We start from the raw sequence: 13,702 nt of genomic DNA on the forward strand, positions 1-13,702 counted from the left end.
TGCAGGTATTAGTAATCGTGATGCACAACGAGACAATAATTTACAAGTAATTGGTATTTATTATTTGAAGACATAATTGAAAGCATTATTTGCAAGATATGCTTTAGATACAAGTTTTGAATAGAAAGTGGGTTGTTATGATCAGAAACACTAGGAGATTAAATATGTAGTAGAGCATTATAAATGGAAAGTACGGGGCAACAAAGGTGAGGTTGGAGGCTTATGGGTGTTAGGGCTTATAAAGGATGCACACACTTGTCCATGGGATCAAATACTACTATACCACAGATAGTCTAAGGCCTAGGTTTTGGGGATCATCCTTAAATCAATATTTGTGGTCAACCGCATATATCAACCTAAGGAAATTATTTCTGACATTGCAGATAAACTTATGATCGATATTTCATATACACAAACATGGCACGCTAAGACATATGTTATAAATGCATTATGAGAAAACCTCGAAAAGTCTTTCATGCTCTTACCTAAGTATTATCATAACCTCGAGATATGAAACTCAAGAATTATAACACATATTGACACTAACATAGAAAATAAGTTTCAGTTTTTCTTTATAGCATTAAGTTGTTCGATAATAGGGTTTCTTCAATTCTATAGTCTAGTGATTTGCATCAACACTTCACATTTAAAGGGGAAATACCTTGAGACATTTTTCATTATTGTTATGAAAGACAGTAATAATAAGATATATTCACTCACATTTGGTACTATGGGAAATGAGAGTACAAATATCGTACTCCTTTTTCAATCGATGTGTTTATAGACTATCAACAGAGTGTGACACATTTGTATTATGCCCAAAGTTTAGACTAGTCATTAGAGCAAACTCTACATGATTGAAACAAACTTCAATGTCATTTATTCTAAACCATAATTCTTGCACTGGGTTCTCTCAGTTAATTAAATAAAGTAGCAACGCATGCATAAAAACAACACTAAATCGAGTATCCTCCAATCCAAGGAAGCACTAAAATATATTGTCCAAAACTTCTCTCGTTAGGTCATTGTAAGTTTGTTGTTTATGACACTTACTGTATCCATCTTCATCCGAAGTGTCATCTACACCCGAAAAGTATAGACCTCATGAAACCTGTAGGCCCCTTATTGATAATTGATCGCAAATCCTTGACATATGTATCAATTACTATGTATTAACAATTACTGTAAACATATTGAATTCAAATTAAAAAAGCTAATATGAACAAAGCAGTGAGGGGACCACTAGTAGACGAAGTCACTTAACTTATTCTTCAACAATTGCCATCATAAATTAAAGTTTTACATATCACAACCAACATAATCAATACCATATTCAAATTTCAGACACTAAAAATCATATTTTTCCTAACAACAAACCCTAGATTTAACATCCAACAATGGCATAAAAGCAAGGTTGCCTATTTGTTCTTCCTACAAAACCATAGGCTAGGTGAGGTTGCCTATTTGTTCTTCCTACGAAACTCATGCAAATCCAACTACATCACAACCAACATATCAACCGTAAACGCTTTCACATCATAACCAACTTATCAACCAACAAAAACCTTTTATTTCTAACCAAGATTTTTCAAAATTTTGTTTATACCTAAACCCTAAATCTAACCTAAACAAAAAAAAGGTTTCCATCATCAACAATCGTTCCAAATGAAAAGAACTAACCTAGCTTGCCATTGGAACGTCATCAGTGTCGATTGTTTGCGTTGTCATTGGTCGTTGTCATGATAGATGTTGATTGTTTGAGTCATCGTCTACATTAGCTATTACATCTCAATCAGAATGTATAAGTGCTTTGTATATCATTTGTGCATTGAAGAATATTGCCTGTGTTTTCAGTTTCATGAGTAAACAGTGTCATTTATTATGCCTGGTCAAATGAGTGGCATTTTACAAATTCTATTGAATTTGTGATAAAAATGTTAAAGGGTTTAAATAAATGGTAATTTTGTATAGCGACATATCTGAGTTGTAAAATTTTCAATATCTTTATACTAAACCAGTGGTTTTGATAGATAGTTATTTAACTTTATAGATATTTGTTTTGATTCTTCAAATATTAAATACTATATTATTAATATAACACAAATCCAAATATATAAATAATAAAATTGACTATTAAAAATTATATGTATTGTTTATATTCATGAATCTTAGATACAAAAAGAAGATATAAATATGTATCCATGAAAGAGAAAAGTGTAAAAAATCACATAAAAGAAATCTAAGATCACAATTTGATAAAATTAAGCCATTTTTAAGTTTTTTATATATAAATAATATGTTATCATATAATTATATAATTTAAATTAAAAATAAAATAACATATAATTACATAATAATATATTATTTAATACGCAATTAGATACTTAAAATAAAGTGCTTATATATTACTCATATATTAAATATACTATTGCTACTACAATAAAAAATAATGGTTGATACTAACAAAATTGAACTATCTTGAAAGTATATTTTAAAATTATATATTATTATTAAAATCTATTTACATAATACTTATGTTGCATTAGGTTGAGTTTTTTTTTTTTTTTCAATTGATTTTTTTACTTTCGAATAAGGTAATTTCTAATTAGAATTTTAATTAGAGATCAATTTATTTATTTATATGATGATATTGTCCAACTTATTAACAATCTTTTGATGATATTACGTGTCAGTTTGAATTGAATATTATAAAAAAACTTAATTATGTATGAAACAAGTTCACTAGTGTGAATTAGATGAACAACATTTGCTTCCCATAGAAATATTCCATTGATTTGATAATTAATGAGTTTTGTCAAACTCAAAATTGATTTGAAATTGATCACCATGACTTTTCCTTCAAATATTCAAGTTTAGTGCTAAACATATATTCATTTAAAAAATATATCATAAAAATACAATAGTTAATAATAAAGTATTATAAAAATTGTTTTATTTATTAATAAAATGTAATTTTATAACATTTTTATTTTTAAATTTATTATAAAGATAATATCATTAGTAATAAATATGACTCATCACTTATTCAATTAATTTAAAATTTAACAAATACTTATCTAGTAAATAAAAATAACAATTAAATTAAATAATATAAAATAAATTAGATTGTATTTGATCTCGTGTTACTGGCGCGTGGTGTAGACTAATCATTCAAGCCAACTGGACTGATTCCGTCTGAGAATGAGACTGCGGTCAGGAGAATGTTCTGCTAGTAATTGAGTGCCAGATGGCACGAGATCCAAGCCGATCACTTTGATCTGTACGGTGTCTGTGCCGCCACATAGACAATTGAGCATCTCCCTTTCCCATTTTTTTGTCTTCTTGTTGCATCTTGCTATGCTTTTTATTTTAAATTTATTTAATTTTTATCTTTTGTCAATTGTGTTCATTGTCTTGTAATTAGACACGTCAATTGGGTCGAGCTAAATAGAGGTCCAATCTGAAATACAAAAAAAAGTTCGAGCACGATAAAACCCGACTTGACACTATAGAGTACCGTGTTAGGCCCATAGGGCCGGGCCTTGGGCCTTTATATTATACCCATACGCTAACTAGGCCCGATCCGATACTATTTATAAAAAATAAGCTTCTGCTGCCTTGAGGCAGAAGCACCTCACAGAAGGCAGAAGAGAAGCAGATTCTATTTCTCTCAGCATCTGCTTAATTTTTTTAAAAAAATTTTTTAATTAATTTATTTTTTCTTTATAAAAACCTATTAAATTTTTTATTTTCACTTTCAATTACAATTATAAATTTCTCAAACTTTCAATCTCTCAATATCTCAAACTCTCAATCTCAATTATTTTATTATAATTTTAATCTCATTTTATTTTAATTTTATCATTACAAAATATTACAAATAGATCTAATATCAAATAAATTCAATGACGGCAGCTGCTTCCCTTCCGAGCATCCTATTATATATCATAATTTTATTATTTATGATCAAATGGAGACCCAATTAAGACCCGACCCGGCCCAATTAAGGCCCGTTATTACATGGGTCGGGCCTTGGTCCTTTATATTTTAATGGGCTAGCCCGATCCGAAGGCCTGTTACTGTTTGGACCTCAAGCCCGGCCTGGCCCATTGACATCTCTACTTGTAACGATTTAACATGGGATGGCCAACATGACGTGGGCTCTGTTTATTAGGATTAGGCTTAGACTTAGATACTTGTTAGCCTAAATAATTTCTTTATTAATCAGATTTAGTTCAAAGGACTTATTCCCACCTAGGGTATGTTGCAATCGCAAACTCTCATTTTTTAATTTTTAAAAACACAATATTTATTTATGATTTGAAAAATTAATAATTTTCTTCCAAAATTAAGTTAGGATTAAATACAAATTTACTATTTAATAATAATATTTAAATTTTATATTATTTTACCCTCTTAATTTGAAAAACTAATAATTTCTCTTCAAATTAAGTTTTTAAAAGTGACATTTTTCCCCTACCTAGGGTTTCCAATTTTACTAATGAATTTTCGACTAACGATGGTCAATCTCTCTCTCTCTTAGTGTCGTCTCTCCCTCAGTACTCAATATTGGATCGATGATATCTAGATTCTGTGTCGTTTCTTCCTTCGATGTTCAATATCGGACCGACGATGTCTGGATTTGATGAAATTCAGACGAAAAGTCGAAACTCCTTGTCTCGATCTTCGTTCTCTAGAAGAAGTTGATTTTGTTTAGATGATGATGACGATCCAGACGAGACTGATCTCCTTATTTAGACTGTCATCATCATCGTCCAAACAAATTCAATTTCATCTAGATGACGAAGATCCAGACAAAGAGTTTTGACTCTTCGTCTGGATTTCATCAAATCCAGAATCATTAGTCTGATATTGAGCACCAAAATGAGAGACAACACTGGAAGAGAGAGGGATCGGTCATCGTTTACTAAAAATTTATCGGTGAAATTGGAAACCCTAAATAAGGGGGAAGATGTCACTTTTTAAAACTTAATTTTGGGAGAAATTGTTAGTTTTTCAAATTAAGGGGGCAAAATGATATAAAATTTAAATATTATTGTTAAATTTCGATTTTACTCTTAACCTTAACTTAATTTTAGGGGAAAAGTATTAGTTTTCCAAATTATGAGTGAGTATTTGAATTTTTAAAAGTTAGAAGGTGGAAGTTTAGGATTTCACCATACCTTAAATGGGAAGAAGTCTTTTGGCCTAAGATTTATAATTGAGAATAGTCATTCTTGTAAAATTATGTCTATTAAAAATAATGACCCATTTATGTATTAAAATAATATTTTATTATATAATTAAAATATTATTTTATATTTAATTTAAAACCATAATCATATATTATTAATAGTTCATAAATTAGGATTTATTATTAATATACATATACCATATAAGAGATTATTAATAATATACACATCAAAATAATAATACTGAAAGAGTTATGAGAAGTTAAATTTGTCAAATTATAATTTTTTCACTACTTTTAGGTAAAAGATATTTATTCGTATATTAAATTAATTCAAAATCATCTAATTACATAATGATTTATATATAATATATAATAAGAAAATTTAATACATATATTTTTATTCCAATCTTAAACTTCTAATTTTTGCATAAAACTTAATCTAAATTGTCATCATTAGAAATCTTTGTTTCATGAAAATTATAAGTAAAAACCATGGAGAAAGCAATAGAAGAAAAAAAATTAAAATAAAATTTTAATTTTTTATAATTTGTTAATACTATATCACATATAATTAGACCATTGTTGATTTGCATAGAATGATAGGCAAAATAGTTCTTTTTATATTTTTCATCAGGCCAAAGAAACTTAACAAAATATAGTATTTTAAAATTGATAAGAGTCTTGATATTTTCAAGGGTCTAAATAAAATTTTCAAACTGATAAAAATATATTAATAATTGGATATTTATATTAAATATTGATGGTAAGTTAGTAATTTCAATAAAAAGATAAAACAATAATGTCCGTAAAAACCAAATAACATTTATTAATAGAAATAGATAATGGGTGATAATTTGTTTTTTTGAAGCATATATAGGGTACTTTGTCAGGTCATCAAACCTTGGTGGGTATATAATAATTTGGCCTTATGAATTATAAGTATGTATAATTGCTCATGGCATGCATGACGACTATCCGACACTTACTTTAAATGATTAACTTGTGAACAATACTATTAGGTATACTTAGTTTTAAATATTTAATTTAAAATCATTCAATTATATAATAACACATCTTCTAAGTAATTAATTGAAAACTCAAAATTAGGTTGCTCAAAATATAAATCTCACTAAATCCATAATTGTGTCTTACACCTTTAAAATGCCCGTCTCAAGATATCTTGTTAACGAACACAAAGCAAGCATATAACAACATACCCAAAATCGAACTTAAAGATTGTTCTACCTAGGTTAAACGAACAATAATTATAAAAATACGTCTTTTTAGTTATTTAAATAACTTTTATATTAAAAATTATTACAATAAAAATGTGTGATAAATTCAAAATAAATAAAATTAATTTAATAAATTATCTCGATAAATCCGTATAATTCACTTTCACTACATAAATTCAATCACATTTATCTTTTTAAACCACATATGTTGAAAATATAGTACAAAACTTGCTATAAGTTATTTTGTTTGTCTTTATTTAATAAGTCAACTTATTTTGTTTGTCTTAACTTTTTATAGATTCAGTGTCATCAACCTTTTAAAATTACAAAACTTGCTATAAGTTTAAATATATTTCATATATGACCTCAAAAAGGTTCATATTTCTCTCTCTTTTGTCAATTTGTACTTTATGGTGATTATACATGGACAACATTAATAAAAAAATATTCTTACAATTGATTGTAATCTTAATATCGAATAATCTATTTTTGTTTGATTTTATAGTATTAAATAATAATTTCTTTTCATATTGCAATTTCTAAATAACAAAGAATATGTATATGTATGTATATTTATTTATTGCGAATACACGATACTAATTAATATGAAACTTGATAAAAATTACTTTGAACCTCGAAGGTATGTCTTATAATAAATTTTAGATATAGAAAAAGCTCAAGACACTATCTCATTTATTATATATATGTTAATGCTCTCTTGTTGGTTTAAAAAAATGTGGGTAAATTTACATTAAAAATTACAATATATATAATTTCTTTAAAATCACCTCCAATCTTAAAATGATTATGTTAAAAAATTTACTAACGTGGGTACTTAATCATTATTCGGTTTAACAAAATTAAATAATTAAATGGTTTTATGAAAGTTTATTGATGAGTTTAGTGTAATCAATACGATTAGATCGATGTATTTCATAAGTTATGACATAATTAAAAAACATCAAAGTGTGTTTAAAGTTTATTAGACCTCTAATGGAGGATCCAATAACGTATTATATATTGATTAAATCTCTTCTCTGAAACCTTAATACAATGACTTTGCCCATTATGGAACATTTGGTTAAAGAAGATTAAAGATTACTCTGACAATCTATCTTTTATTATTTATGTTACTTTGTTTAGTTTATAAGTAATAAAAAATGTTAATAATATTTTTTTACTAATAGTGATGTAAAAGGTAATATAAGAGATTGTTTGGTTCCAGAATTTAAATATTACTTTAATAATCTATCTTTTATCACCTTGTTTAGTTTGTCAGTAATAAAAGATTATAGTAATCTTCTATTACCAATGCTGACATGAGAGGTAATCTGATTACCACATTCACCTTAGATATTAAAATATTACTATGGTAATATTGATTTTATTATAATTATATTATAATTTATTAATTTTTTGAGATAAAAATAAATTTATTTTTAATTAATATAAAAAATATTTTAAAATAATTATATTCAAGGGTATTTAAGTAAAATAATTTACTAATATTCTTTTATTACCTTTAACCAAATACAATAATTATTTATGTCTATCAAATTTTATTAAACATAGTAATCATTTATACTCAGTAATCTTCTAAGTAATCTATCTTTAAGGTAATCTTTATATTTTGATAATAAAACTTTATTCAAACTAAATGCCCCCTAAGAGTTAATCTAATTAACACCTCTATCTTAGATATTAAAATATTATCAAAATAATCTTGATTTTATTATAATTATATTTTTATTTATTAATTTTTTAAGACAAAAATATCTCATTTTTAATTAATATAACAAATAACATAAAAAATATTTTAGAATAATTATACTCAATGGTATTTAAATAAAATAATTACTATTATTCTTTTATCATATCTTGCCAAATATAATAATTTTTTATATCTATCAATTTTTATCAAATTTTATTAGTAATAATTTATAATCAGAAATCTTAATTTTGTTAATAAAATATTCCTCAAATCAAGCCCCCCTTAAAGCCATCGTTCAATCAGTTTTCAAAAAAAGAAATATTAATCACTATAAATTTTGAAATATCAAAATAACAAAGAATGTACAACAATATTTATATTAAAAATTATTATGAATAGACAACATTAATTAATATAAAACTCAGACAATTACTTTAAACCTCATAGAAATATTTTATAATAAATCTCCTATAATAATCATAAATTGATTAATTTTCATAACATAAAACCAAATAATGAAAGTGCAATACATATAAAGAATATAGAGTTAGAGTATAAATTAAAAAAAGAGTTAATTAATTCTTTTGTAACAAGATAAAATATTAAAAATTCTCCTAAATTTTTAGAAATAACAAATTTTAATGCCTAGTAATAATTCATAAACGATCAAAGATTTTTTTTTTTTTGGTTATTTTAGAAATCATATAGATTAAATTAATTGATAAAAAATTGATAAGCTTTCGATCTTGAACTCTATTGAAGTCTACAACATTTCTTTATTACTTGTTAATGAATAAGAAATGTTTTGTATTGAGGTTAAATTGTAAATCTACTTCTTTTTAGTTATTGAATTAATATTTATATTAAAAACTTATCGTAATAAAATCATGCAATAATATTTTGAACTTAGACGAGTTCTCAATCATGAGTTTTACTAAAAAATTTTAATTATGCTTTCATCACTTGTTAATGAAAGACAAATGTTACATAAAAGGTATATCAGAAACGTGTGAAATCACGTGAAACTGATTTCTCATTTCAAAAAATATTAAATTTTAAATTTCATCAAAAATATAATCATAATAGTTATATGTCTTTTAAGAAAATACATTACATAAAAAAGTGTGTTATAAACACATGAAATCACATAGATGATTTTAGATTCAAATTAAACAGAATTCATTTAATAAATTACCTCATTATGTTTGCCCTATCTTGATAGGAAAAAAATAAAAAAAATATTTCATATTTATTCGTCAAGAAGGTTCACATTCCTTTCATGTTATCCATGTTTTTCTTTTAGGTGGGTTCAATGATAGTCAAAGAATAATTTAATCTCCTATAAAATTGGTTACCTGAGGTAATTTTAGCACGTAAATTTAAGCTAACAGTTGATGCATTTTTATGGTTTACTTGCAGTTCTTATCAGATTATTGATAACTCAACAAAAATATTCAACAAAAAGGTAAACGTTATGTAAAGATTATCAACAAAAACGTGATTAATTATGATCACCACATTTAATCTCTCTCTCCCTCTCTTGTTTTTTTTTTTTTTTTTTTGTATTGATTTTGTAGGTTGAGGCCGCGGCTAAGGTTGGAATTGAACTTTATGAATTTGGCCAAAATCAGGGTGCAGCCATAATTGTTCTTCAATTTTTGGTTGGCTTTCATAAGGTGTAGTGAAAATATAAATGTGTATATTCAGAGTATATCAAATGTGTGATAACATGAAATTTTTATCAATAAAATCAGTTAAATTCAATGGCCATATACTATTCATGACTATTTGCGTCATCAAATCCTGTTTGTGTCATATTAGTTCAGATTTTAGATAAAAACTCTCAACTTTAACCTGATCTGAATTTGAATCATATAGAAAATTTTCAACCTTAACCCAATCAAAACTATGTTCAAGTTGACCTAACATATATTATATTGACTGAAAATTATTTATTATTTTTACTCTCTTAAGTGTTTTTCATGTTATAATTTCTTTATCAAATTATCCAAACTGACTAGCAACAAAATACACAAAATAACATTTTGTTTTCTTTACAAATAGTTTTAGAAAATTAAATACGAAGACCTTTAAAATACATAAATAATCTTAATAATCAAATTTCATTCTCATTATTGAATTGTTACATACAAAATATATCATAAACATGCAAGGCCACATCCAATTGATTTTTTATAGGCCAAACGACTATTTCCCACCTAAGGTATGTTGTAATCTCAAGTTTCCACCTTTTAACTATGGAAACACCAAACACCCACCCATGACCAGTTAAATTTAACAGAACCCTAACGCCTAAAAATTTTATCTCTTTTTGCCCCCCTAAACTTAAAAAACTAAAATTTTCCCCCAACCTAAGTTTTAAAAAATGACAGTTTCACCCTAAGGTTTCGTTTTGAAATCTCCGGCGACATCTCCGACTCCATTGGCGACGACATCTCCCTCCTGAAGCATCATCTCCTTCCGGCGATCTCTTTCCTCTCATTTGGACGTCCGATCGACGTCGGAGAAACCTTGGGAGACGAAAAACTTCGTCGGGGAAGACAATCGTCTTCCCAGAAGAAGACCTCTGGAAAGACAAGATGATGTTGATCCCATGGTATCTGTGATGAAGGTTGAGAAGGCCCTGTTGGAATCATATGCTGACATTGGTGGGTTGGATGCCCAAATACAGGAAATTAAAGAAGCTGTGGAACTTCCACTTACTCATCTGAATTGTATGAAGACATTGGTATCAAACCTCCTAAAGGAGTTATACTTTATGGGGAGCCGGGAACTGGAAAAACTTTGCTTGCCAAGGTGCATATTTTTTTCTTTTGTTTATTGGCTTATTTTATTGCATTTTATTTATGGACATAAATAGCTATAACATGCAACAGTTAACAAAATTTTCTAAGCTCTGAAGGTAAAGTTGTAAATCTAATTAGAATCTGAAAATCTACACAATTTATAATTACTACTTATTGTCTCTATCTACATATTTGAAGCATTAAGTACTCTGATACATGGTGTGATTGTGTTAGGAGAGGCTATATGGGTGACTTGATTTGTTTTCCTTCTGGGTCTAGCACTAGGGTGTAAGGTGCAAAAGATAAGGATATTGCTTTATCAACTTCTGTTTCTCTCTGTCTAATATAGATATTTTGGGTCTAGCAACTGTTCTCTGCTGTTAGAGCTATGTTTCTCTATATTTGAGTAAAACTGTCAAATACAGTACATACCATAGTTTTCGCAATAGATCTTTCATAGCTCTTTCTAAATGAAGTCAGTTTTCAGTTGCTATGGAGATCAAGATTCAGAAATGTTGTTTTTCAAGTTTTTAAACGAATGGAATAACAATATTTGGCAAATCCGGGAAAAAACCATAATTTCAGCTGGATTAATCTTTCACACTGGATAATGTTCTTTTATTTTACTTCAGGCAGTGGCAAACTCAACATCAGCAACTTTCTTGCGTGTTGTTGGAAGTGAATTGATTCAGAAATACTTGGGAGATGGCCCAAAATTGGTCAGAGAACTCTTTAGAGTTGCAGATGATCTTTCACCATCAATTGTCTTTATTGATGAAATTGATGCAGTTGGCACAAAGAGGTTCTTTCTTTAATATGAATGTTTGGAACATAAGGCAATGCAAATTGTTGCCTGTCAGCTGTGGTTGACCTTTCTGTTGTAATTTTATTTGCCAGATATGATGCACATTCGGGCGGTTAGCGTGAGATTCAGAGGACAATGTTGGAGTTGCTCAATCAGTTAGATGGTTTTGATTCAAGAGGAGATGTCAAAGTGATTCTTGCGACAAATAGAATTGAGAGTCTGGATCCTGGATGAATAGACAGGAAGATTGAGTTTCCTCTTCCCGACATTAGAACTAGGAGCTGAATTTTTCAGGTACTTTGGTTTGGTATATTATCTACAAAACTATATATATTTTTTTATTTTTTGGACGTGTGGTATTATTTATGTGATCTTTGTAATCAGACAATGTCCTCATTGGACGAAATCAAAATAAGGAGTTTAAAGGTACAATATACTCCTTGAATTAGTGTGATCGATATTCACACAAAGAGTGTGTTGTGGTTGTATTGTGATTGTTTTTGTCCAACTTGTAATGATAAAAATTGTTAATCATGGGACAAAATTAATAAAAGGAACACTCATTTGTCCATTAAGCACTCACAGCCCAAATGCATGGCTCGCGTGCGTGCAACTGTGCAAAAATTAAATTTTCACTCCCAAAGGTTTTGCTCTTGCTTGGAGTGCGCGTTGCACGTCTGGCGTGCGCGTTGTGCACAATAGGGATGGCAACGGGGAGGGGTGGGGAGGGGATATCAATCCCAGTCCTTAGCTTGTCCCTATTACGGGGATAAACAAATAATCCTCGTCCCCTCCCCGCGAAGAAAAATCTCATCTCCGTCCTCGCGGGAAAAAATCCCCTCCTCATACCCGTAAATATAAATTTTAATTCCTTCATGTATTTCAATAAATAAAATAAATCATATTTTCCCAAAATATCACTTGCTACAAGAGTTACAAAATATTCATTGTTATTTTAGTTTAAATACAAAGTTTTCCCAAAATCTAACAATATGCATTAATCATAATGTAAAAGTTTCTAGAACTTAATAGTTCAGAAATTATTATATTAATATATTAGATTTAGTAGAGTGGGGTGGGGTGGGGGCGGAGAAGGGAGGGGAGGGGAGGGGCAGGGACATATGTATCCCCGTCCCTGGCCCATCCCCGATTACGGGGATTTTTTTCGTCCCTATTCCTGCTCCTTTTCCCATTTTTATCAGGGAATCTCCTCTTTGTTAGGGTCGAGGAAGGTCAGAGCCCCTAAAGTTGGGTCCAAATTGTCATCCCTAGTGCATAGTGAATACTTGGCACAATTTCGCCGTTTGCTGAGATTTTTGGTGGTGGCAGACGACGACAACCCATCCCAAGTCCAGTCTCACACCTCTCACGCATGATGGAGCTTGGCCATTTGCACACACACTCCTCGTCTTCCTGTTTGGAACAAACACGGTGGCTCCTGTTTCCTCCTTTCTCCAATTTCTTTATTAATTTTTTCTTTTCTTTCTTTTGCATATTTAATCACCAACTCATGGTCTTACTCCACAAATTCATACAAGATTTATTCAACAATTATATTACAGATCATCATCGCATATCCTCAAGAAATAACAAATTCAAAATTTACATACATAGTCGTATATTCAATCTTCATATATATTAGAACATGCATATACCATTACTATAACTAAGCATCTAGAAATATATATACATACACAGCAACACAATCCAATTTACAGAACTTAGGTGCAAGAGGGAATAATGGACTGAAAGCCTACCTGTCTTCCGACAACTATGACGGTCTTCGCATGGCAAAGTTTTCCCCAACAATTTCCTTCTCCTTATGGTACACTGAAGGTTTTGCCCTCTCCTTCTCTAATGGATGGGCAATGGGTAAATCAGGAAAAATTTTTTTCAATCTCTGCAATGTGTTTTCTTTTGGATATATACAGAAGGTGGCGTTCTTCTATG

General features: G+C 28.7%; 1 protein-coding gene across 1 annotated transcript; it reads left to right on the forward strand.

Moving 5' to 3' along the window:
• The first annotated feature begins 10,742 nt into the window (after nt 1-10,742).
• Nucleotides 10,743-12,241, forward strand: LOC123195250 (26S proteasome regulatory subunit 4 homolog A-like). Its single transcript, XM_044608909.1, has 4 exons — nt 10,743-10,801; nt 10,891-10,957; nt 11,580-11,749; nt 11,845-12,241. The coding sequence occupies exons 1-4, from the start codon at nt 10,755-10,757 to the stop codon at nt 11,867-11,869; spliced, it is 309 nt and encodes a 102-aa protein (XP_044464844.1). The 5' UTR covers nt 10,743-10,754; the 3' UTR covers nt 11,870-12,241.
• Nucleotides 12,242-13,702: the final 1,461 nt, after the last annotated feature.

The sequence above is a fragment of the Mangifera indica genome, chromosome 13, assembly GCF_011075055.1.
Source record: "Mangifera indica cultivar Alphonso chromosome 13, CATAS_Mindica_2.1, whole genome shotgun sequence".
Classification (NCBI taxonomy): domain Eukaryota; kingdom Viridiplantae; phylum Streptophyta; class Magnoliopsida; order Sapindales; family Anacardiaceae; genus Mangifera; species Mangifera indica.

Coding starts and splice junctions, on each gene's coding strand:
- LOC123195250 (XM_044608909.1), top strand. CDS start 10,755: ATGGTATCTGTGATGAAGGTTGAGAAGGCCCTGTTGGAATCATATGC. Junction 10,958..11,579: donor GAAAAACTTTGCTTGCCAAG/GTGCATATTTTT, acceptor ATTTTACTTCAG/GCAGTGGCAAACTCAACATC. Junction 11,750..11,844: donor GATGCAGTTGGCACAAAGAG/GTTCTTTCTTTA, acceptor TTTATTTGCCAG/ATATGATGCACATTCGGGCG.